Raw genomic sequence first — 26,003 nt, 5'->3', positions numbered from 1 at the left:
AAATGCATTCCACCAAATTCAATATCCTCAACTGTGCAGAGGTCCTGACAACACAGAACACCAACACATACACATCTGAATTCAAGTGGGCACCCTGCATTGAGATGGCAGATCCATCAGTGTGCATGTTATAAAAGGTGGAGCAGCAGCACAGCTTCACTCATGTTATCCATGTATAGTTTCAACTCCCAAGTAACGTCTATGAAGGCCTTGAATCTTTCCAAAATTGGGTTGCTTAAAGTCCCGTTGAAGCCCGTGGACTTTAAGGTCCCTCTACACACACACACACATCAGCAAAAGTTTTTGCAGCAGTTGTTTGGAGGAGAAATAGTTGGATCTTCTGTTACTATGGAGACGACAGCAGTCAACATGCTCTAAGCTCCATGGTATTTTATATGGGCACCTCCAGTCACCATGGAAACAGATGTCTCTAAATCTTCTCAGTATTGTTAGAAGAAAAGAATGATTTCAAGGACGGTATGGAATCAATCTGATTGGTGAGGAACACCTTCTATACAGGGATCTCAAATATTTTTCTGCTTTGAGACTGCAGGGATATAATGAGAAGGAAAAGGAAACACCAAGTCAAACCTGGAATGCCCCTCGCGACTGATGTGCTAATGTGCTACAGAGACAAGATGAAACGACAATGTCTTGTGTTAAGTTCTTTTAAGGGGCAGTGTTTGAGTGTGAGATCTGTTTTACAGAGGGAATATGTGGACTCGTGTAAGTTGTAAAATTCCTAAAGTTCTAGTTATTGTAGCATTAAAATTGCACTGAAATGTATAATGTGGGCAACATTTCTCACCAGCCACACCTCAACTAATCCAAGGAGGTAAGAGAGGTAAGAGATCTCCTGCAGATCTTCAGGACTGAGCAGGATCATACTGGCAGAACATTCCTGAACCCATGCCATTTAGGGCTTTAACAGTAACAGCCAGCAGTTTCAGTTGTGCCTGGAAATGATTCAGAAGCTATTGTTGTTAGCCGCCCTGAGCCCGGCTTCGGCTGGGGAGGGCGGGATATAAATAAATTTATTATTATTATTATTATTATTATTATTATTATTATTATTATTATTATTAGTGCAGCAGACCCTCCAAGTTTCCCCATTTTCCAGGGATGTCCCTTATTTAGAGAGGCCATCCTGGTTTCTGATTTGACTCCAGAATGTCCCACTTTTCCTTAGGACGTCCCTTTTTTCATTGGTTAAATGTTGGAGGGTATGGAGATATCTGAACCCCTGAGCCGTCTGAATGCAATCCTGTATAGGGAAGTTTTTCAATGTTTAATTATGTTTTTATATATGTTAGAACCTGCCCAGAGTGGCTGGGGCAACCCAGTAAGATGTGTGGGGTATAAAGAGTAAAATTTATCATTATGCAATGGGACATCCCTATTTTCATCGGAGAAATGTTGAGGGGTATGGTATGGTACAGCTGTTGTAAGATGTCAGGAGATACCAGGGACCTTTCCACTTGTGTGTGTGGCTGTCCCGTGTAGTGAGCTATCAGCAGTGGCATAGCGTGGGGGGTGAAGGGGGGGCCGGCCGCACCGGGCGCAACATCTGGGGGGGGCGCTCGCACTTGCAGCTCTCTGCCCCTACCTGGCTCGCTCACTCTCTCTCACTGCAGTGCTGGCTGTGCGAATCCGATCCGAGCCGCCGGGTCGCCGCCCACTGTGGAGGGGGGGTGCCAGGTGTGTGGTGCGGAGAGAGAGCGAGGGACTATCTGGGGGAGGGACAGTGCAGCGGCCGCCCAGCACAGCGTTGAGCGTGGGAGAGAACCACACCAGACCAGACCAGGCAGCAGCAAGAAGAAGCTGGCAGCGGCGGCAGGTTAGGGGTTAGGGGGCGCAAATTACCGTATTTTTTGCACCATAACACTCACTTTTTTCCTCCTAAAAAGTAAGGGGAAATGTCTGTGCGTGTTATGGAGGAAATGCCTACGGGTGGCATGCCTACGGATTTTCCTCCTCTAAAAACTACGTGCGTGTTATGGTCGGGTGCGTGTTATAGAGCGAAAAATACGGTACTTGTCTTGCCCCGGGTGCTGACAACCCACGCTACGCCACTGGCTATCAGAACTGCAGCACCAGTTATTTCCCAGGCTGATAAGGAAGCCTTCTCAGAATCTGATCTGGTCCTCCTTACTCAGGTCAGGTCATTGGAGCCTTCTGCATAGGACAGGGCTATAAATGGTTTCCTGTTTGGGCTGGGGCCTTGCCTGAGGAACAAAGTTTTCCTGACTCCAGTGTTTCTATGTCCCTTGGTACATGTACATGTAGCCAGTGACCAAATGGACTCTTAAACCTTTGAGCTGCCTGCTTTGTAAATGTGCCTTTTCAGGTTCTCATCGGGAAGTCAACTCACTGACATCATTGTACCACAGGGACAGCCTGCACATGGCAGAGAAACAGAAATTCACGAAATGTTATACTCAGAGGAGAACCTACACCCCCAAGACTTGCATGATTCATACTTTTATTAGGCGGTCTGCATGCTTCCTACAAAAATCTGATAAGGTTAATGCAGCGATACAAGGTCTTCTATGATAGTATAATGGTCCTTTATCATCCCAGCATTTGGTCTGAAGGATGTAAATGTTAACAAGGTTATGAACCTGGATTCCTTTCTCCTATAACCGTGAGTCCAGGTGGGATTTTATAAAACAAAAGTAAAATCCCCTAACACTTGGACTGATCATACTGAAAATGAAGTCCCACTCCATACCCTACCAATAATTCAACAGTTGTGCTCTCCACCTAGGTAGTATAATGAATGTATTTGGGACCACTCAGCACTGACCCATATTGTACCCAGCCTGATATTTACCGTATTTTCAATCTAATTCCAGCCCGCTGCTTATTATTTGTGCCTGTGTTCGGTCATTATTTAAATTTAGGTTGGTCTGGCATGCTCATGGCCACCTCCAGGATTTTAAAAGATCCCTCAGGTTATGCAAATGGAGAATTCTCTCTCACTGCCTCTGCTCTGACCTTTTGGATGTGAAATTGGCTGTTGAAGCCAGTCTTGGGTCCTGGCAAATCCCCATACTTTCCATCCTTTGGAATTCTCGATGGGGGGACATGTTCATTTTGACCAGTATTAAGCTCCACAAGAAGGGAGAGGCACCCTTCCTTAGTCTGGCAAGAGAACCTGACAACTGATATAGTCACCTAAGGACAGGAGGAGGGGAGCGAGAGAGTTTTCCCTCTGCTACTGGCAACTGCTATGCTTTTTGCCAAAGGCAGGGATGGCAACCAGTGGCCATTCGATGCTTCCTGCCTACTGTAGCAGTCAGTGCTCTTGTACTAATGCGAGGGATGAAGAGTAGCTTTAATACACAAGACATTTAAAATTGTGATATAGTTAACAGTGACAAAGATTGGCAGGGTTTGGGTGGGAGGGTGCATTTTAAAATACTCTGCTTTAAAAGTGTGACACTCCTAAGTGTTTATAAAAGCTTCTCTAAAGAGACAGAAAAATATATTCCTTAGTCGTCGTCTTCTTCTTCATGTATTTTGTGTGAAAAAGAGACTAGCAGAAGAAAACAGATTATGTAATGTCTGATCCAAAATACTGATTGATTGCCCAGATCAGTTGAGGTTGCACGGTCCTTCCAAGACTGCAGTCTGCTGCAGTTCAAAACAGAGTGACAGGAACATCCCACTATGTCTCCTGTGCGGTCCCTAAGGTGAACTGCAAAGCTGCGCAAGATGAAAAGCAGGTCACCACACTTCAGCCCCGTATGAAAAGCCTCCTGTCAGCTGCCTCGCCCCTCCACTATTTCCTCAAGTGAACCTGCATGGAGTCAGCTTGTTTTCAACCCAGTCTCCAGATTGGCTTGAAGTGACCCAGCCCTGTGAGTAGTTTGTCATAAGACCCTGGTTTCATTTGTATGCCATCACTCAAACCACTTTAGGTTTTTGTTGACATGCAAAATTGCAGTCTGGACTATACACAGACTAATTTATTTCCACATTTGATTTGCACGTTTTTAAGATAAGCAGGCTCAGCTCCATTGGATGGGTTGTTTGATTACCTCCCAAGTGGGCTAGTTCTTTGAACAATGCCCTCCCCCCCTGGGTGGAGGTGGTTTTGCCCCCATCTCCCTGGAAGCACAAGTCTCCCAGCATAGGAGCTCTCCTGCTGCTTAGCCAATGAGAAGGTGGCTCCTCACCCCTAACCTTGGTCCGAGGGAGCTGTAGCATGGCGTGTATGGTGCCTGATGTCTGAATTACTTCTGGCTGCAAGCCTGAGGGCCAGGGGCAGAGAGAAAGGTGGCAGCAACAATAGTATATGCTCAAGACATAAGGTGTTGTTAATTTGGGATTACTGGTTAACCTGAGAAACAGTATTATTCTGATATAATGAACAAGGAATTATAAAGTCTTTTTACATCTGAGTACAACTCAAGTTATTTCGGCCAAGCTGCAAGAAGCTGCAGAGTTTGCAGGGGAAAGATAAAGGTTGTAGTGTCGGGGGAATGAAGCCCCCAGGTTTGTATGTATGAACACAGCAAAGTAGGCCACAGACAGCTTTAAAGATACACGATGAGTGTCATAGACTCCTGTAACAGTATTTAATGGCTGCTTGAGATTTGTGAGTTTTCCAGAACTCTTAATTTTGCAAGAAACAAAACAAAAAGAAGATTCGTTCCAGGGGAAAGACAAGAAGGGAATAGAAAGTTACAGTTTCCTTTCCTGGCATTGCACCTTTCTCCCTACATGGTCCTGTGCAGATTCCTGAATATTTCAGTCCCTAAGTTTGCCCATCTGGTGTATGGAACATCATATGGCAGCCTTTTGGGTGGACAAAAATGTCACTAATTCACAGCAGTATATGTGCAATCAGGTTATGCTACTGGTCAGGATTTAAAAATTAATTAATTTAGAAAACTGCTGACAGAAAGCAGGAGATTTCAGAATGCTCAGTCTTCTGATAGAAAGTGAGAACAAAGAGAGCAATTGCTCTAAATCTCAAAGAGCTTAGGGGGCAGACAAAACAAACCTTTGGCTTGTAGGTAAGCTCATTATCACTGTTATTGCATAAGTGGCATGGAAACACAAGCTAAGAACTTATTAGCAAAGAGAAACTCTCTGGAACAAGACCCGTCTTTTCCTGTGCTCCCTAAGGCCTTACACCTTTCATCTGTGCAATAGGAGCTAAACCAACACACACAAACCCCAATGTATTGTTGTTAACCGTCCTTCACTTGTTCAAATCCCATGCATATAAGGATTTATTGCATGGGATTTATTTCCGAATGACAATTTGTTATCAAAAGTTGAGTCTAATGTGGAATCATTTACCACGACTGAAACTTTCAAATGTTATACTGCCTTACAAATGTCAATAAAAGAGGCAGGCTGGGACTGCTCCAGCTCTACATTTCCTGCATTAAGCCCTAGAGGGGTTGTTCTGGATGAAAGCCTTTTCCAGTTGCAGGATTCTAGATGCTGAAGCGGAAGAACATGAAGGTTGCCTCATCAATGCTGCTGTGTTTTTCACCAGAATTTTACACAGAGTAGCTCAAAGTATCTGTGACAGACATTCCCTGAAAAATAACACTATTATGCAGACAGAAAAAACACACTTGAACCATTTTTCTTCTTTTTACTTCAGTATACCCCTCCCCCCAGCATCCCTCAGATGAAAATAGGGACATTTCTCACTCCTCATCTACTGACTCTCCTCGACCTCCGATTTTTTGACGTTGTCCCCTGCTGCAAAGCATTTCCTACCAGAAGAAGGGTGAGTACACACTAATAGGACACAGCACATATGCCCTCCACCGTCCTTAGAAAACCCCTTAATGGCTGTGGGTTAAACCACAGGGCCTAGGACTTGCCGATCAGAAGGTCGGCGGTTCGAATCCCCGTGACGGGGTGAGCTCCCGTTGCTCGGTCCCTGCTCCTGCCAACCTAGCAGTTCGAAAGTACGTCAAAGTGCAAGTAGATAAATAGGTACCGCTCCGGCGGGAAGGTAAAGGGCATTTCCGTGTGCTGCTCTGGTTCACCAGAAGCGGCTTAGTCATGCTGGCCACATGACCCGGAAGCTGTACGCCGGCTCCCTCGGCCAATAAAGTAAGATGAGCGCCGCAACCCCAGAGTCGGCCACGACTGGACCTAATGGTCAGGGGTCCCTTTACCTTTACCTTAGATGTACAAAAAGAAAAACACACACCAATAGATTAATTTTAGAAGGGGGCAAAGTTAGATGTGGATGCACAAAGCATTAAAAAATAAATTCAAGGCTCTTTGTGCTCTGCTCTGCTCTGCTCTGCTCCCCGTTTCTTCCAGCCCAGGGCAGCCCTGTCCTATGCCTGCCCCTCAGTCAGCACATCATGCGAGGTTGGGACACGGTGGTGGCAGCCTCTCCTCCTCCTCAGCAGCACTCCAGCAGCTGCTATGAGTTGACGGAAGGAGGCCAGCAGGATGCTCCCTCACCACTGCAGCCACCACTGCTTGGGACAAGCGCTGGCTCATCTTCCTCCCCAAGCTCAGCACTGGCGACAGAAATAGGGACATTCCAGGATCAAACCAGAAGCCGGAATGGCCTTCATAATTCTGGCACTGCCCCTGGAAAAATCAGGAGACTTGGAGGGGATTCTTCAGTTCCTCTTACTTTTGTCCATTATTTTCAGACATCTGCAGCAGGATGAAATGTGACATAATTAGAAATGGATGGTGATCTTCGCCAGGAATGGGCTTGCTTCAAATAGGTTAATCTCGGCTTGATTCAACATGGGCCCAAAATAAGTTAATATCCGCTAAGTCCCATCTAGAATGATAGCTTCAGCACACACCTGATTATATTACTGTGAATGTAATAAGGCCTTAAAGCCTCACCCCAGCTCCTTTTCCTTCCCCATAATTTATCTGGGAGCAGCATCTTCAACAGACCTTCAGCCTGTTGGCAGAATCTTGAATAAATATACAGTGGTAACTTGGGTTACATACGCTTCAGGTTACAGACTCCGCTAACCCAGAAATAGTACCTCGGGTTAAGAACTTTGCTTCAGGTTGAGAACAGAAATCGGGCTCCAGGGGCGCAGCGGCAGCAGGAGACCCCATTAGCTAAAGTGGTGCTTCAGGTTAAGAACAGTTTCAGGTTGAGAACGGACCTCCAGAACGAATTAAGTTCTTAACCCGAGGTACCACTGTAGTTCTCATAGATTGACATCTTAGAGGGATCATTAGGAACTAAATCATCTCCTGGTACCACACTTGTGATACTGTCCAAGTGATGCCCAGAAGCATCCCAGGTGTAAGAAAACATGGGAAATGTAGTTCCCATGGGTCTTGAAGATTGTGCTAGCTTGGACATCAGAACCAATGGGAATTGGCTTTCCCATGGATCTTTTATGCAATATATTAAGGCAGCCACCTTGTAAATTTGGACTGGAACGGGAAGGGAAAGGCTTGTGCCAGTCTGAGTCCAAGCAAGGCCCATGCATTAGATTAAGATTGAACTTGGGTTTTGTTTTTTGAACTGGGGGAGTTCTTGCTTTTTGCACTCCCCAGTTCCAAACTTCAGCACCGTCACTAGTTGTTTTCACATATGCAACCCCCCCCCCCAAAAAAAACCCCACCAGTTTTATTCTTTAAGAGTTATGCAGATAAATATTCTGGCAAGTCAAAGATACAGCATATGAGGAATACAAGAGGTGGAGAGTCATTAAATTTCAGTTGTGTCAGTGAAGTGTTCATGACATGCCAAATGAGAAATGAAAAAAGGCAGATTTCAGTTCAGGGCCTGCAGCATGAGTAACTGGTTAAAGTGTGAAGCTAAAAGGCATACTATTAAGTCAGAGATAAGAAAGGAGTGGATGATCTCTGAGAGAACAATTGTTAGTTCTATTTTTGAAATATTTTCATTAGTCACCTTAGGGAGGAAAGTAGGAGCATCTATCTGAAATCTGCAGATGGTACCAAGTCATTCTTTTGTTTGCTTCTCCCACTCCTACATTTGTATCTTTCCTCCTGCCATTCTGTCAAGCCTACTCAGCCTTGTCCCAGCCCATGTCCTTGGCACATAGGCCACCTCACCCCGCTATCTCAGTCTCTTGTATGCCTCCTAGGGATGAGGGGAGAACTATAGAATCCCCTCTTCCATTCCTTTAGTATGGTCTGGGTTTGAGTAGCTCTGCACTCTAGGGGGCAGTGCTTGCCAGTGTGCCAGGGCTCCTCTGTGGACCAACATGGAGGCAAGAATACCCCAAGAGGGCTAGTGAAGTGTGCTGTGACCACAGCAATAATTGCTAAAACAATTTAGAGGTATTTGTGGGATGCGCCTGTGTGTAGATGTGGTTGAGTTCATGTTCATGCAAGTAAGCACACCCATCATAGGTCTGGAAGATATACAGGAAGTTACCTTAGACCAAAAGTGTGTTTGTGCATGTATGTCTATGAATTTCTGTGCATTTGTATCCATGTAGATATGTATTTCTCAAGTAAATATTTATAACCTCTGCCATCCATAGTGCTAGGCACCCCATTGGTTTTTTAAAAATAATAATAAAAAAAGAACAAGAGAGTACATCTGTGCTATTTTACCTTCCATGGAAGATATGTCTGTACCATGCAATACGCCCCAGAGATTTGCCTTTTAGTCACCCCTTTTATTGCTGAAAAGGGTTATCCAGTTTATCAATCATTACAACAAGTATAAACAAAACCAAATAGATGTTAGAAAAAGACAAAAATAATTTTAAGAAATGACATCAGATCAGATACTAGCTTTTGATATTTCAATTTTGAAAGATACTTAAATTATGAAACAAAAATGAAAATTATGTATAAGATCAATTTAGCCTTATCATGGAGAAATTATGTGCAAAGCAGAAGCGACTATGAAATAATTAACTCAGAATTACAAAACAGTGCCTTCATGTCACCTTCCATCAAATAGCATATTGAAACATATTTAAGGGCATTATCTATTACTAGTTTCAGTTTAATAACAAGGCAAAAAAACTGAATTACCATGTTGGATGCTCAAAAAGCATTTGATATTGTAGAGAAGCCTTTGTTAAAAAGCAGTATTAACTACATTTATTTTGAGAACTCAAGTTTGTGAATTAGTTTTCAAGTACTTATGATAGACCCATTCCTAGGATTACTCCAAGTAATAGATGGTCAGAAAGAGCATTATTGGAAAGAAGAACATGGCAGATTTGTTCCCTTTTGCCAATATTTTTTATTTAGAGTACTAAAATCTGAGCAATAGCAGTAAGAACTAATTAAAGGGATGCCTCTTAGAAATAAAGAAAATTAACATTAAATGTTGGTGATAGGGTGTTAATGCTATCAGATCCAGTGCTTTTTAAAAAAAGTATAGCTAGATTTCCAGTAGTTAAATAAATTAAAGTAGGACATTTTGGGAATAATCATAATACCACAGTCTTTAAAGTTATAGCTTTTTGTAAAAACCCTTGGAAGAAGAAAGTTAATTATTTCTATATATTACTTAGCAGTAGACGTTAAAGAATTTTCTTTGAATTATTTGTGAATCAAAGAGATTGCAACCGAGAACAGCAAGAATTGAATGTAATTCTAAATTGTTTTTGTTTTTACATTGTGAATAAATATACCCAAATAAAGGAGAAAATGATAAAGGTATACATTAACAGGATTAAAAAATCTGGACTTGCATGCAAGATTCTATATCAAAACAAGCAAAGGCTCCCTAAATCTGTTGTGGTCTCCTCCCAACCCTCTGGATCAGATCTGGGGAGGGTGCAGGGTACACGGGGCTTAAGCAGTGTGAGTTCCATTGCACAAGTAGAAATCCTTGCACTGAGAGAAGAAACTAGTTGGATAATACCCTTAGAGATTCCTTTTATAGACATTCATATGGTTCAGTAAAAAACAATGGCAAGTAAATGTCTTGGCTAATCCTGTAATTCATTCCTTTTATACACGTTGGAAAATGATCCAGCTTAAGTACTGTTATTGTCTCATATACATCCTCCTACTTTAATGATTAGGTTCAAAATTTTAGATTTGATCAAGTTCAAGATCACAGTATATGTTTAAACCTGACAATTGTGTTAGTTTTTAAAATAGAATACTTTCTACTATGTATAGATATGAATAAAAATTGAGGACAATTTTTTGTTTGAAAATGTTTATTATAGCATATATTTAGTTATTTATAGTGCAACTCCATGCATGTCTTATCAGAAGAAAGTCCCATTGAGTTAAATGGAACTTACTCCCAGGTAAATTATTGGAGTTCATCCTTAGTGAGCAATGTTGGAATACAGTGGTACCTCTAGCTGCGAACTTAAATCTGTTTCAGGGTGCTGTTCGCACCCCAAAAAGTCTGCAACTAGAGCGCCTCTTCCGCGCATGTGCGATCGAGCGCTTCTGCACATGCGCGAGGCGCGCAGATCACTTCTGTGCATGTGCGCGTGGCGAACCCAAAGTAAACACTTCTAGGTTTGCCACGTTCATAAGTTGAAAATCCATAACAAGAGCAGAACGCAACTAGAGGTACCACTGTACACTGGAACTTGGTTTGAAAAATTGTTAAGTGTACTTACAAGATACCATCTAAGGTATACAGTACTTGGTTTAATGGTAGAATGGGGAAGGGAAAATGAAAATGCATTTACGGAAAAGGTCAAAGTATTGTGAAATAGAAATAAACGGAGAGCCATAGGTTTGAGCCATGAATCTTTCTGGGTGACTGAAATATAAAACACTGAATGGAGCAGGCCAGTTTTTCCACACACAACATGAAAAGAAAAGTGCCTGTACATTTTGCTTCATATCTCAGGCTTTACAAATAAATGCTAGAAACGTACCTGTTTAAAAATGATAGCTGAGGATCTGGAGAACATTGTTTTTTATTGTCCCTACCCTGCTGAACACCCATGCGGAGAACTGTATTTCTGAAAGAACTCCACTTTTCAATTTCAAAGGCACTGATGGAAAAATCATTTTATATTTTTGTATAATTGTTATAACTTCCCATCAGCAGAGTTGCTGCTGTTTGTTGGAAGGAGAAACTGCTTCTTGTTTTTTTAATTTTTGTATAGTAGTATGGAGGCAAAAGCTGATCATAAAAAGTGAAATTCACATCAAATGTGAATTTCAGTGGTATCACAGAATTCTGGTTCTTTCACATTATAATATGCTGTGTGAAATGAAGCATAGCTCATTCTGCCTATCTAGTAGCTATCCTGGGAGTTCTCATCTGACAGGCACAACTGGAGGCAAAAAATAGTGATAAGTGCTCAAGTGGACAATTCTTATACTTAGAAGGGGGTATTAGTTGAATATTATGAGATTGTTTAACTTTCTCTTTTAAACCACTGCATTGCCAGGAACAACTTTGAATAATAGCAGTTTGATACAAAAAGACACAGCAGTAAATTATAAATAGTAAATTGTATTAGACTACAGTTGAATATAAAAACATTTATAGAATTAAAGGCTCAGTTGTACCAATCCTTCAATACAAAGTACAGTGACATTACTGACTTTCCAATAGATAGAACACTGTTCTCTAAGTATCTGCAGCTATACTTGCAATAAATGTTATGAATTCGGGTAAATATTATTTTGACTACTTATTTGCAAGGGTAAATAAATATACTGTTTATGGAATACTGTTATAGTTGCTAAAGCCCAGAGCACTAATAGCTGAATTGTGTCAGTAGTATTAGTGCCACTTTTCCTAAAATAGCAACTTCTTTGCTTCAGAGCACCTCCATATTTTAAGTATTCAGTGGAAAAGTTGCATTAAGTGGGAAAATACATGTAAGACATGATCTCAATCAGAAAATGGGACAAATTAAAACACTGAAATTAAATGAAGTGAAAACAAAGGATAGACACACTTACTTCATTTGGGCCCACAGAAACTGAAGGCACAAAATGTCCATCTAGGTGAAGATGGATTTGCGCATAAGCAGCTTCTAGAAACAACACAGGAAGCCACACTGTTGACCCAAAGGTCATGATCAAGCACCCCTGTGAGAGTTTTTGTTTCAGCCACCTTTTGAGGCAAACTTGGGAAATCAAAATGCAAATCTCTATTTTCAAAAGGGGCCATGGATTCTGCATAAACTATCCCTTACAATATTCTATAAAATCATGTGACAGTTTCTTAGGATGTTGAACCAAACTCTAAACTACATGAAATAAACAAAGTGAGATAAACAAAGAAAGTGGTGCAGTCATGAAATGTGGACAGGAATAATATATTAACCTGTTTCAGTAGAGTAAATAATAAATTGGATTTGACGGAGGGGAAGATGGCAGAAGAGATACCAGTTCATTCTACATGGTACCGCTGAATCCAAAGTCACTAGTTACATCTAATAAAAAAAGAAAGTCAGGGTGTTGCTTTAGTAGAAAAGTTAACTTGTAAAAAACCCCAAAAACCCCAGAGGAAGTCATTGACAGCATACCTATTTTATCAAGAGATGAGGTTGCCATAAATGTTATTTTTCAAAAGTCCAATTCAACAAGCCAACAAAGAAGAAAGGTGGTGTATCCACAGATAATAGGAATCCACCAGCAGAATGGGGAGGGAGGCAATTTTTATTTATCAAATTATTTATCTCCCAAAGGAGTCCAAGGTGGCATTTTTGGAGATTTGCCACTGGTCCCACCCCTAGTCCATTCCTCTGACAGACTCCTTCCATCAGCACATGGCTGCCACTGAAGACTACCCATAATGTTCAGCGTAGCTGGTGTGCCTTAATTCTGCAATTTCTACTGTGAATTACGGACTGCAACTTGGTTTATTCAAGGTGCGATTGGCTGTTGCTCTGCTGTTCAGCATTGCCTCTACCGTTATGATTTTGTTTAAGAACTGAGCTAGTGTGCTACAGCACTGAGGCACCAGCTCAAAGGCCAGAATGTGGGCTTGCTGTTGTCCCTTACGGTGCTGCCAGGACAAAGTGGGACAGTAGAGTGGCAGCTGCCTTTGGTCAGGCAGGTAGCAAGTAGGTGTGTGAGCCTATTTTCCTGTGTATCTTTTCCTGGGAAGTGGAGCAAAGCTTCACTTGCCATGCAAATTAGGCTTTGCCTGCACTGGCAATAGTGTTGCTGCTGCAACTATTAAAGAGAAACTGTTTGGTAATATCTTATTTCTTCATTATAATTAATAATTACGTTTCCTATACAACTCAAGAGTTGCCAAAAAACAGAAATATAGAGGCTGGAAATTTAAAGCTGTTCTCCAACAGTGATTCTTATGAGAAATCTGTCTTTGACTTTTGAAAAATAGCATGAAAAGCTACCTTAACTCTTAACAAAACACAGCATTCTTGTCAATACGCATGCTGTATAGACCAATATTTAATGTATACTTAGCTACATGTACATCCTTGTTAACACACAACACATTCAAATGTCTTTAAATTAAATGCCACAGTTTGAAAATCATTTGTATTTGATACCTGATTTGTCAAGATAGTAAAAAAATTACAACGTAAGTGATCTGTCATACATGTGTACAACCAATGTTTTTACACACAAACCCACACACCCCATGCTACCAGTTTTCCAATTGGAAATGAATAGATTGGAATGAATCTGGTACAAATCTGAAAACGATGGCAGCGTTTAGTTAAATTAATAAACTCATGAAACATTTACAAGTACTATGTTAGGGGCAGCTATGAAGAGCCTTTCTTCTTCTGTTCCAGCTCTTGCAGACGCTCTTCTCTGAACTGAGCATGTTGTGTCCCTACTTTATGAGCAGTCTCTGTCGCTGTAATGTCAATCTGGGCATATTTAGTGGATCCACTCCCTATGGCAGAAAAACATTGCCATGGTTATAACATCTTCATGTACTTTCACCTAAGATAATTAGGTAAGAATACAATAAAACTCAGTTTGATGTCACACACAGCACAAATAATAATAACCACACCAGAACTTAAAAGCTATAATCTTTGTTACTGGAAAACATAGCATCAAGAAACAGTTAAGCTCTTGTAGCTCAGAATCCAAACAAACAAGTGGAACCTACAACATAATGTTGCAGTGCTATCAGCACTTCTGTGGGAATGTTCAGGGATGCAGGAGAGGATATATTGCTTGATTATATCCTTTCCAACTTGTGTTAACAAGTTCTACAATTTAGCAGAGTAACATTCCCCTTTTTAAACTTGCATAGCAGATGCGTTTGCTCTGGCTCGCTAAAGCCTCTAAAATAAGTTGCCTGGTAATTTCCCCTATAGTCCCTCATAAAAGAAATAGACACGATACAGTCTTCTATAAAAGTATAAAATGAGTTTACTCACTCACATTCTGTTCACAGATGGATCCCAGAAAGCAGACTTAAGTTACAAAAGTAATATACCTGGAATCTATCCCATAAAGAGATAGTCCCTTTGTCCTCTCTTGGCTGGAAGCCAAGGGAGCATCTTAGGCTAAAAGCAGATGTTGCTTCTTTGACGAATGTAGTCAGAGAGAGAGAGAGATGGCGGCCAGTCCTATGCTTTTCCTGCACAGGTGAGGCCATGCCCACCTCTGGTCACATGTAGAGAAAGCCTGTCCCAGCCTAGGAGGAAACAGAAAATTCCGACTGGCTGGTCCAGACACCCCCTTTTTATGTCCACCTTAGGGATGTTGTACTTGACTGCTCTGTGTTTCACATCCCACAACTTCCCCATTAGCAGTGCTCCTGCTCAGGACCATCTTTCCTTCCACATCGTTTTCCTGCTGGAAAGATGCTTGTCCTTCTCACGAAGCAGACCCAGAGGGGCTGCTCTGTACCCAATGGGAAGACGGAGAGCATCTTGTCCTGCTGGACACTAGTTTGCTAGGGTAGATGGGGCACTGCCCCACAATCAGCTGCCACCTGTTTGCTTTTGCACTACCACCCAGTCCAGGAAGTATCACTACTTGTCACTTTCCTTCTCCTTAATCTCAGCATTGCCCCTGTAGGGATGGAGAAAAAGCTGGAGCTGGTTTGGACTGCCAGCCATTGGTTCTGTTGGTCTCTTTGTCTTCCACGCTGCCAGCCCTAATGAGTATCAGCAACCGCTGCTTCCTCCCTAGCGAAGGAGTTGTAAAAGGTTCTGAAGATACAGTGGTGCCCCGCAAGATGAATGCCTCGCAAGACGGAAAACTCGCTAGACGAAAGAGTTTTCCGTTTTTGAGTTGCTTCGCAAGACGAATTTCCCTATGGGCTTGCTTCGCAAGACGAAAAACGAAAACGTCTTGCAAGTTTGTTTCCTTTTTCTTAACACCTTTAATACAGTTGCGACTTGACTTCGAGGAGCAACTGATAGAATGCAGTGTGGTAGCCTTTTTTGAGGTTTTTGGTGATTTTTGAAGCTTTCCCAAAACTTCTTTTAAAACTTTTTTTGGGGGTTTTTGGATTTTGGGTTGGGGTGTTTGGAATTCAAGGACTTGGTGTTGGGGAGGGGTTTGCAAGAATCTGGAAGCTTGTGTGGGGTTTTTTTCTGCATTTTTATGATTTTCTGTGACCATTGGGACATGTTGTTGTTTTTTTTAAAAAAAGTTTTTCTATCATGTTTAGAAACTTAATTTATTGTTCCTTCAATTTTTGAAATGCTCTTTACAGTATGTGTGACTTTAAAGAGCACTTAATAAACTCTTGTTGAACCAAATTTGGCTTTGTTTGGACTTTTTTTGACCATAGGAACGCATTAATTGAATTTCAATGCATTCCTATGGGATTTCGTGCTTCGCAAGACGAAAAATTCGCTAGACGAAAAAACTCGCGGAACGAATTAATTTCGTCTTGCGAGGCACCACTGTATGCAGCTGCAGAACCCTACTGCAGGAATGCACTTTTTAAATACAAAAATTGAATCCACCAGAGCTTTTTCCTTCCTCTCTTCAGTTACTTCCTTCCAACCTTTCTTCCTTCTTCCCTGCCACATGTGATGAGCTGACCACCCCATAATCCTGACCTACCCTGTGTTTTCCTGGCTTCCAGCTGCCATCAACCATGCTCTTTTCCACATTATCATTTTTAAATTAATTTTATTAAAGGTTTTCAACCTAATATATATACCATAAAATTCCAGTTAAACTAAAAATAATAATAGAAAACAACATACCAAACAGAAAAAAAACTAAACAGAAAAGTAAAATAAAGCACACTATCAAACTCCTCTCCTCTGGCCCCTTCCCATTGGTATTCAAACATATCAGATCTCTTGACCTCCACTCAGTCCTCAGTTCTCAGATTCCTCAACATTTTTGCTCCCTTAGATATGGGTCGCATCCAGAATGTCACTATTCTGTAGGAGGGATTTCATTGCATATCAGAAATGTAGGTTTGCTCAGTTAAAGTGCTGTGTTGTTCTGGGCCCAACAAATACACTTTTTAAAAAACAATTTTTTTGCGTATAGCAAAGTAGCAGGGAAATGCATTAAAAAGTGTGGGATAATGGTTGACTGATGGGAAGATGTATAACTTCTGCACAAGCAAATAATGAATTTAAAGAAGATATTGTATCATATATTATACTGCTGCTACTACTACTACTATTATTATTATTATTAATTAAATTTGTATACTGTATTTTTCGCACCATAGGACGCACCGGACAATAGGACGCACTTTGTTTTAGAGGGGGGAGAACAAGGAAAAAAAAATCTCCCCCTCTCTGCCCAGCACCCCTTCAGTGAAGCGGCAGGAGGCGCTGCACAGAGAGGGGGAGAACTTTCCCCCTCTTGTTTTCCCGCTCTAAAACAAGGTGCCGTTTAAGGTGCGTTCAGGCGGCTACCTTGGAAGCCTGGAGAGCGAGAGGGGTCGGTGTGCACCGACCCCTCTCGCTCTCCAGGCTTCAGGTTCCTTTCGACCTGCTCTTTGGGGCGGGGGAAGCCCACCACCAGCCCCAAAGAGCAGGTCAGGGAGCAGCGGAAAGGCGCAGCAGAGAGGCTCCTGCCATAGGAGGGTCGCGGGGGGCTGCTTTAGCCCCGCGCGCGCTCTCCCGGCTGGAGAGGTGACGCGCGGCTATGGCAGGAGCCTCAATAGCCGCGCGTCACCTCTCCAGCCGAGAGAGGGTCGCGGGAGGCTGCTTTAGCCCCGCGCGTGCACTGTCCCGGCTGGAGAGGTGACACGGGGCTGTAGAGGTTCCTGCCATAGCCGCGCGTCACCTCTCCAGCCGGGAGAGGGTCGCGGGGCTATGGCGTCTTCGCTCCATAGGACGCACATACATTTTCCCTTCATTTTTGAAGGGGAAAAAGTGTGTCCTATAGAGCGAAAAATACGGTACCTCCCTATACCCGCAGGTCTCAGGGTGTAAGTTTTGTGCAACCAAATCAGGATGCTCCATGAACAGATAATTTAGGAGAGCCAACAGTTGATCACCCCCTCATTTCCCTTGATGACTGTGATGGTTATCTTCCTACTTGTCTAATTACCATATTTTTCGCCCTATAGGACGCACCGTCCCATAAGGCGCACCTAGTTTTTTGGGGGGGAAATAAAGGGGAAAAAATTATTTCCCCCCCCCCCAGGCGCGGGGCTGGGGCGGGGGAGGCCCGAGCTTCCCCCAACCCCAGCCCCCAAACAGGCAGCTCTCTGCAAGCCGTGGGAGCCCAGCGCTGGCTCCCGCTGCTTGCGGAGAGGTCCGTGAAGCCTGGACGCGCTGATCTCAGCGCGCGCAGGCTTCGGCATGCAGGCAACTCTCCGCAAGCAGTGGGAGCGCTCCCGCTGCTTGCGGAGAGGTCCGCGAAGCCTGGAGAGCGAGAGGGGCGGTGCGCACTGACCCCTCTCGCTCTCCAGGCTTCAGCGAAAGCCTGCATTCGCCCCATAGGACGCACACACATTTCCCCTTCATTTTTGGAGGGGAAAAAGTGCGTCCTATAGGGCGAAAAATACGGTACTTCTCCAATATCTCCTTAGGGGGAACGCTTCTGCTGCTCTCCAGTGAGCTTCTTAAACGTTCTGTGCTATTCTCCCTAAATACTTTGTGCCAGGGTAGTATGGCTTCCAAGAGCACCTACCCACTGCTGACAGACAGCTCTACACCCTTGTGCAAATTAATTGAAAGAAAGCATGTTTTCTATCTGACTCGTAATCCGGTACTCAAAACAAACATGAACAGTCAGTTGATCATTATGGTGTCGGAAGCCTGCAGCCTATAGAAGGAATGATGCACTCGCCACAATATATTGAGGTTCTGTGAAAGAGAGTTATTCCAGAGCTGGAAAAGAGGTATCCTGACAGTACTGGGATATTGCAGCAGGACTTAACCCACTGTCACACATCGAAAGTGGTGAAGAAATTCATGACAGAGCAGCAAATAAGTAGTTGGAGATTGTATATTACTTGAAATCAAAGAGAAAAAATAAAGCATGTAGCAGTAGTGCATTGGAGCTAGCAAGTACCCAATAACCAGTGGTGATTGATGCATCTGTAAAAGGTGACCATGCCACAGTGTAGCTTTGCAAAAGCCCCTTTTGATCCCTGGAACAGCCTAAAATGTTATGCAAAAACAGCAGAAACATGCTTCAGTTGCTTTCAAAGATATTTACCTCTTATGCTTGTACTAGGTTCCTGAAGTTCCAACTCCATGTAATGAAGCTGTTTCTTTGATGTGGGGCTGGTAGGAATATTAACATAGGTTGCCATTTCACCATGCAATCGATCAGCCATTGGCAGGTCTGCTGAATAGCCTACTGCCCCTGCCATGAGAAGGAACATGCTTTTAAAAGATACATTAACTTAAGCCCCCTGAAGAAGTAAAAAGACATCAACTTGGGTGTAAGACAAGAAGGGAAATCTTTGAATTCATGCACTCATGGAGTTCTCCTGTTCATTTCAACAGAGGAAATGGATTCTCCTTTGTGATATGGCTGAAAATTAATGTGCCAACCCAAGCATACATGAGTTCCATGCACACTCAAGAGTGCATACAGCTGTCAGTGGTATTACAATGAGAGGGTAAGACTGCATTTTGAAAGTGCCCTTGCTCTGCAGGTACTGAGAATCAAACTAGACATGATGTTAAAGTACATCTTTGCATTTACAGTGGAAGTTTAAAAAAATGCAAATAGCATCAATTGTAGGGGGCCAATGATAATGATCAGGATTGCAGCAGGTAGGGGTGGGGAATATAACCCTTTCCTCCCCTGTTATGGTCCTGAGGTACATTCCTTCCTCTGAAGCTTGTATTTGCATTGGGAGGAAATTACCCAGTAAAGGGCAGTGGAATAACTTACGAATAAAAGAACTTCTACAGATTCTCCACAAAGATTATATTGATATATGTGCTTAGAAATGAGGAAAAGAGGACTAGGCAAGGCAAAGGTCTGATTAAAGTTGGGTATTCTATGGTATGCTTTGTAATACTCCAGGGAACCCTCCCTATATGTTCATGGCTTTTTCATTTAGGAAGTAGCTCACGTTGTTCCTCCAGCAAGTGCCTGCTTGGGCCCTAATCATATCCCCAGTGCTTTTTTTCGAGAAAAAGAGGTGCCAGAACTCACCATGAAGACCTCTTATAATTGCAACGGCACACACCTGAGAGGTGCTGGAACTGAGTTTCTGCATATCCCCCATTAAGGGTTTGTCTGACGCCTTGTGTCGTTTGGAGTGTTCCCTCGCCACCCATTGAACTGAATCTGTCTGCCTATTCATATGAAATCACCACCAGTCTGTGTACTCTGCTGCAAGTCAGTTTACTCACCAGCTTCTTCAGGATCAGATGGAGCACCAGACTCTGTAGGTGGCATCATAAATTCATAGCTTCCTTTAGGACCTAGAGCATACAGAAATCTATACATTAATATTTTTTTGGAAGCCGTCCAGAGTGGCTGGGGAAGCCCAGCCAGATGGGCGGGGTATAAATAAATTATTATTATTATTATTATTATTATTATTATTATTATTATTATTATTATTCCAATTTTAAACAACAATATGGACTAATAATAACGCACATGTCTCAATTCTTTAAGTTTCCTTGCAAAGGATTAAAAAATGTGCCTCAGTCAAGAAATATGGAGTATTACATGCTTCTAAGAACACTTTGAAGGGAATAAATACTGCCATCGTTTGAAGAGTTTGCACTGTGCGCTAATCGGTCATGGTGCATGGGGTTCGGGAGTGCTGTGATACTTGCAACCTTCCCAGAGTCTTTTAAGACAGTCTACCTAACTGAATGACAGTAATAGCAGACACATCTGATTAGAAACGGTACAGCTCCACAGAAGGACTAGTTCACCTCAATTTTATGTGAGGGGACACCTGGAAAATCAAAACTATTAAACCTATCAAACTAGAGAGAAAAGTTTGTCATGGTACTTTTTACAATTTCTACAAGGGAACAGTTGCTTTCCCATATGGTGCAATCTGCACTTCAGGATCGGTACCACATAAGATGGGCATAAAAATGAACTCCAGAAGATCATCTGTAAACAGGATTTTCTTATCTTTCATGGAGCTTACTCCTCATTAAACTTCGTTTTCTTAAGTAATTCAAGCATAATTAATTCATCACAGGAACTCCAAGGACCGAGAACTACAGCAAACATTGCTTTGACCATGGGGATACTACCAAAGCCAGCATTCCTGTGATGAAGTTCTTCACAAAAGGTCTTCCAACTTGTAGTTTAAATGCAAAGACTACTGCCTGTGACTTTCCACACACACAACCTTTCCTATCTGAATAGAAAAATAAAGCATAACTATCTATCTCATAAAAAATACTGACTACTTGCTTCTTTGACCTAGGTTTGTTTGAGGAAATTGCCTCTCCAAATACTATGCCTATCTACTTGTAAAGTTTGTCCTTCGTTTGCTTTCGGGGACCAAAACACTATCATAGAAGCACCACCTGTTTTAAAAACATCTCCAACTTAATACTAAAAATCATTTATGGTTCTATTGTGCCCAGTTGCTCAAAATAAATTGCTTTGTAGAGATATTCATGGCAGTATGGCAGTAATAGATAAATCAATTCCCTCTTTCTTCTTCCTACTACTATTCCTCCCACCTTTGGAGTCACTGAGAGATAAAGTCATTATTCTATTGACTGCTTTGGAACAAAAATTCAGCATAAAAATAAAGCTAATTCAGCTGATGAAAGGAATCAGTTAAAACATTTTTCTATTTCCTATTGCAGCCTTTCTGATATCCATTAGATATCATTAACACTAAAAATATAACACAATTGACCACAATATAGCAACTGCACATGACTAGTAGCCAAGGACAACAAAATAAGATATGTATTCCCACTTGCGTGACAACAGAAATGGAAGAGCCATCTCCAACCAAGTAAAATAATGTCAGCAGGAATTATTTTAATTGGCCTTGCACCTAGATGCACATTGTTATGTTATAATAATCATTATTAATTTGTAAGAACAGATTACAGAGAGAAATGAACATAAAGTCAAAAGGATTATTTGAAACCTATTTTTCCAAGAAATAAAAAATTGATTGATTTGGTTCTTAAGTAACTTCTGGAAAAATAGGTCACCTTGGGTCAAGAAGGCTAATGCCTTCAGATGTGTATTGGATTTCAACCCTCATATTTACTTCCAAGTCCTGTATGGCAGAAGCTCACGCCAGAGAAGTCAAAGGTGATTCTGGCTGGATCTCTTTGGACTCTGGAGAGTTTGATTTGGCCTAGGAGGCAGGGGGTGGTTTGGCTTGCAACTGACAGGGCTGTTACTTCCTCATCTTTGGAGGTAGAGTACAGTGGTACCCCGCAAGACGAACGCCTTGGAAGACGAAAAACTCGCTAGACGAAGGAGTTTTTCATTTTCTTAGCCGCTTCGCAAGACGCATTTCCCTATGGGCTTGCTTCGCAAAACGAAGCTTGCCCCGCAAGCTCCGGGGATAGCGGGGAAGCGCAGCCTTGGTTCAAAAGGGGTCCGGGGAGAAGCGATTCTCCCCGCTGCCCCTTCCCTTGCTTTAAAACAGGTCCGGGGAGAGAGGGGAAGGCGCGCGCGCCTTCCCCTCTGTCCCCGGAGATTGCGGGGCAGGCAACGGGGAGAAGCAATCTTCTCCCCGCTGCCCCTTGCTTTAAACAGGTCCGGGGACAGAGGGGAAGGCGCTTCTCCTCTGTCCCCGGACGGTCTCCATAGGAACGCATTGATTGATTTTCAATGCATTCCTATGGGAAACCATGCTTCGCAAGACGAAAAAATCGCAAGAAGAAAAAACTTGCGGAACGAATTAATTTCGTCTTGCGAGGCAACACTGTAACTAGGAATGCTTGTTGAAGGTAGTTGAGGGGATTTTGCTATATCTGTCTGGCTATTGTAATGCTCTCTGTCTTGGACCTTGCTGACTTTGAAGACAAACTAGAACCTTCAACTAGTGGGAAATGTGGGCACACAGAGATCCACACCCACAAAAACTTGTCAGTTGGCTTCTATGGAGGAGGTTGTTTGCATGTACCATGCTGTTTCCTCTACTGAAATGAATGCCGGAGCCTGTAGAAACAGGATCTATTTGCACACATGACTCGTAAGGAAAATATACCCGATATGAAGCAAAGTTATAGGGGTGGGGATGGGAAGGAAAGAAGGGGGGACGTTGAGGGGGGTTTTGTTTTGTGTGCATGTACAGACTTGCCCAACCCACAAAGAAAGAGGATTAGGGCTCAAAGACCAGGTAAATATAGGTAGCTGTAAAATCAGCACAGTGTGAGGGATGACACACATGAGTTTACAATTCTTTTTGATACAGAGTGAATTTATTAATACTTTGCTCTCCTTAAGCTTAAGACTTGTTTTTCTTTTTGTCTTCTTTAAAATCCAAGAATAAATATTGCAGTCTTGTGGATTGGGACCTTAACTTGTAATTTCATTTCCCTGAGTACTGAAATCAACAGGTGTCAACATCTAGCAAAAATCTCATTGCCTCTTACCTGGGCTGGCTGGTAAAATTCCAGATGATAAAATGGACGTTTCCTTTTTTAAAAAAAACAGAGAGAGAGAAAAAAACAAAAACAGATGCATTATCATGAATGAGTTTCTTGCAAACTTAACACTGAAATTTTTCACCTGATAAACTGTTCTCAAAACTATTTTCAATTTAATATTGTTGATAAAAGTTCCAAGGAACTGCATAATAAATTTACAGTGGTGCCCCGCAAGACGAATGCCTCGCAAGACGGAAAACCCGCTAGATGAAAGGGTTTTCCGTTTTGGAGGTGCTTCGCAAAACGAATCTCCTATGGGCTTGCTTCGCAAGACGACAATGTCTTGCGAGTTCCTGCTGGTTTTTTCCCCTTTCCCCCCCTTTTTCTAAGCCGCTAAGCCGCTTATCAGCTGATCCGATCAGCAGCTAAGCCGCTAAAAGCCGCTAATAGCGCTAATCCGCTAATCCATCAATGGGCTTGCTTCGCAAGACGAAAAAACCGCTAGACGAAGAGAATCACAGAACGGATTCTTTTCGTCTTATGAGGCACCACTGTACCTTGTTTGAATGAGCTCAAATCCTGTCAGTCCAGCTCTCAATATTGTTTGTGAATAATTTTACAAGTACATTTGAAATGATTAATCCTTTATGCATATGTAAATGATTATATATATGCAACAGATGAACACTTTAGGCTGAAATTGACCTCCATACGAACTAGAAGATCATCACTATTAAATTAAAAAAACAGATCACTCCTAACTATAGGAATCCAGCAGAACTTAACTCTGCCTTGAGTTAAGCAGGCATAAGTTACTCCTTTCCCAAACTCTGTCCAGCACCGGGGCTAGTGCTTGCTGAGCTGTCCTGAGCCTGGCAGAGGGAAAACAAGACTTTAAAAGAAGGCTTTGACTTACATTATCATTTTTGCTGGTGTAAGTTCAACTGGGTTCACATGGCTGAGCTGAAAGGCGTTTGGAATAGGTGCAAGTCTGCCCCTGTCCTGTCCTACCCCATTGCTGCACCCCCACAACAACCCCATTGGGGGACTTACCATGGTCAGCCAACTTCAACTGAGCTCCAGGAGGAATTGCCCTGGCTTCCACAAATGTGGAAAAGGCAAGTGAGGGGTTTCCATGTAATGTGAAGAAAGAATCTGGTTTGTCTTCTCCTCAATGCAGCAAAAGCAGGGGCCGAGGAGGAGCAAATCAGGCATTATTGATCAGCATGCACCAGCAGGCTGTTCATTCAACATTAAACTACAATATCTTTTAACAAGGGGCTGGTAGAGAGAGGCCCCCTTTGGCACTGGCACCTTGGCTGTGGAGTGCTGTTCCCAGAGAGGCTCACTTAGCACCTATTTTAGAGTTTTTTGTGGGAGGCACAAACCTTTTTAATTTCTTCAATTTCTTTAAATTAATCTTAAATCTTTTAAATTCTGTTGAAGCCTGATGTTTTATTCTTCTGTAAGTGACCGGTGCATTTTAATAGTTTATTGACATTGCAAGCTGCCCAAGAAAGTTGTTATCATGAGATATAGAAATGTAATGAATAAATCAATCCCACTAGCCACTAACCCCTGCTTCTGGAAAGTTCAGGACACCACTGAATTTATTGGTTTATGGTTACATGCAGACCAGCGCACTGCAAGTAGGCCCACACTGCTAAATGGAGAAAAAGCAAGCCTAGTATATATTTCTGTATTGTCTCAGCCCTGGAATATGTGCAGCAATAAAGAAGTAAGCCTCTGTTGCATGCCTGCTCCCTCATCACTGAGAAACATAAAGCAGCCACCACACAGCAGATATGAGGGACAAACGACTTGAAGCCAAAGAGTAGGACCAAATCCTCGTAAGAACAGGAAAATAATTGTGGCATCCCGGCAATCAAAGTTCATCTGTCTAGCATTCTGTTATCAACAGTCACCATTCAGAAATTCCAGGGTGGTTTGCAAGCCAGGCATGACACAGCAGCTCTCCTATTGATTTTCCTTACAACGGGTATTCTGAACATGTGCTGATTTAGAAATCACGCTAAGCACTTAATTTCTAACATGGCACATTTTCAGAGATACTAGTCCTCCCATTTGCCCATCTCAGGCCCTGGCAAATTCTGAAAGAGGACTGGTCAATTTGCCTAACACTTTTTGCACCACTGCCCTATTATTAGAAAAGCTAAAATTACAGTGGCATCCCAAACTTCCCCCTTCTCAATGGTCTCTGTCTGGAGGCCTTTGGAAGCAACCAGTCAGTCAAAAAGTCGCCAGGAACAGCAGGGGGAAATGGCACAAGCAAGACTGTGACAGCTGAGTAAGATCATTATATTTAAAGTTCCTCAGTTATGGTACTTCATATATTCTTAACCAGCACAGTAACCAGACTCTGAATTATATACAGTGGTGCCTCGCAAGACGAAATTAATTCGTTCCACAAGTTTTTTCTTCTTGCGAGTTTTTCGTCTTGCGAAGCACGGTTTCCCATAGGAATGCATTGAAAATCAATCAATGCGTTCCTATGGAGACCGTCCGGGGACAGAGGGGAAGCGCTGCGCGCCTTCCCCTCTGTCCCCAGACCTGTTTTAAAGCAAGGGAAGGGGCGGAGGGGAGAAGATCGCTTCTCCCCGTTGCCGCCCCTTGCTTCAAAAGAGCTTGCGGGGCAAGCTTCGTTTTGCGAAGCAAGCCCATAGGGAAATGCGTCTTGCGAAGCGGCTAAGAAAACGAAAAACTCCTTCGTCTAGCGAGTTTTTCGTCTTCCGAGGCGCGTTCGTCTTGCGGGGTACCACTGTATATGAATGACCCATGATGTTTACTCAAGACTTAATAGTGTACTTGGCCCAACTTTTTTCATGCTCCCCCAACCTGTTGCAATAAACTTTTCACTAGTATAAGTACCATGTTTTGTCTCATTTTCAGGCCACATTCAACCAACCATATTTTCAAGGAGCTAAAATGCCAGTGCAATAAGGCATGGTTATATTGTGGAGCTGCTCACCTAAAGATTTTGCAGAGACAAAGAACTGAATCACTTTTCTTTAAAAGGATGAAACTTTCCACTTGAACATCTAGATATAGCAAGTGGTACAATAACACTATTGGGCTAAGGGCCTGATGGCGCCCAGGCAGCATGCAACGCTTGGCCCAGTTTCAAAGTCAGGGTGGCACAGAGAGCGAGCA

At 42.6% G+C, this 26,003-nt stretch overlaps 1 protein-coding gene and 1 long non-coding RNA gene across 4 annotated transcripts in view; one reads left to right on the top strand and one right to left on the bottom strand.

Moving 5' to 3' along the window:
• Positions 1–4,566: 4,566 nt before the first annotated feature.
• DOK7 (docking protein 7) overlaps positions 4,567–26,003 on the bottom strand; it is a 41,402-nt gene continuing 19,965 nt past the window's right edge. Inside the window, exons 8-11 of one of the 3 annotated variants that reach the window (XM_083460718.1) lie at positions 22,839–22,881; positions 19,644–19,715; positions 18,490–18,639; positions 4,567–6,651 (exon numbers count right to left, since the gene is read on the bottom strand). In XM_083460718.1, coding sequence (XP_083316844.1) covers positions 6,644–6,651; positions 18,490–18,639; positions 19,644–19,715; positions 22,839–22,881 — 273 coding nt within the window. In that variant the 3' untranslated portion in view covers positions 4,567–6,643. Of the gene's footprint in view, positions 6,652–9,178; positions 13,825–18,489; positions 18,640–19,643; positions 19,716–22,838; positions 22,882–26,003 lie in introns of those variants that run through there. The other 2 variants (XM_083460717.1, XM_083460716.1) reach the window with 2 other exon arrangements.
• Positions 21,280–22,495, top strand: LOC310686754. Its single transcript, XR_014516093.1, has 2 exons — positions 21,280–21,664; positions 22,176–22,495. It is a non-coding gene; the product is annotated as an uncharacterized lncRNA (long non-coding RNA).

This window comes from Podarcis liolepis, assembly GCF_965112155.1.
Source record: "Podarcis liolepis genome assembly, chromosome: 9".
In the NCBI taxonomy this organism is placed as follows: Eukaryota; Metazoa; Chordata; class Lepidosauria; order Squamata; family Lacertidae; genus Podarcis; species Podarcis liolepis.
This window is presented reverse-complemented; position numbering and strand designations above follow the sequence as displayed.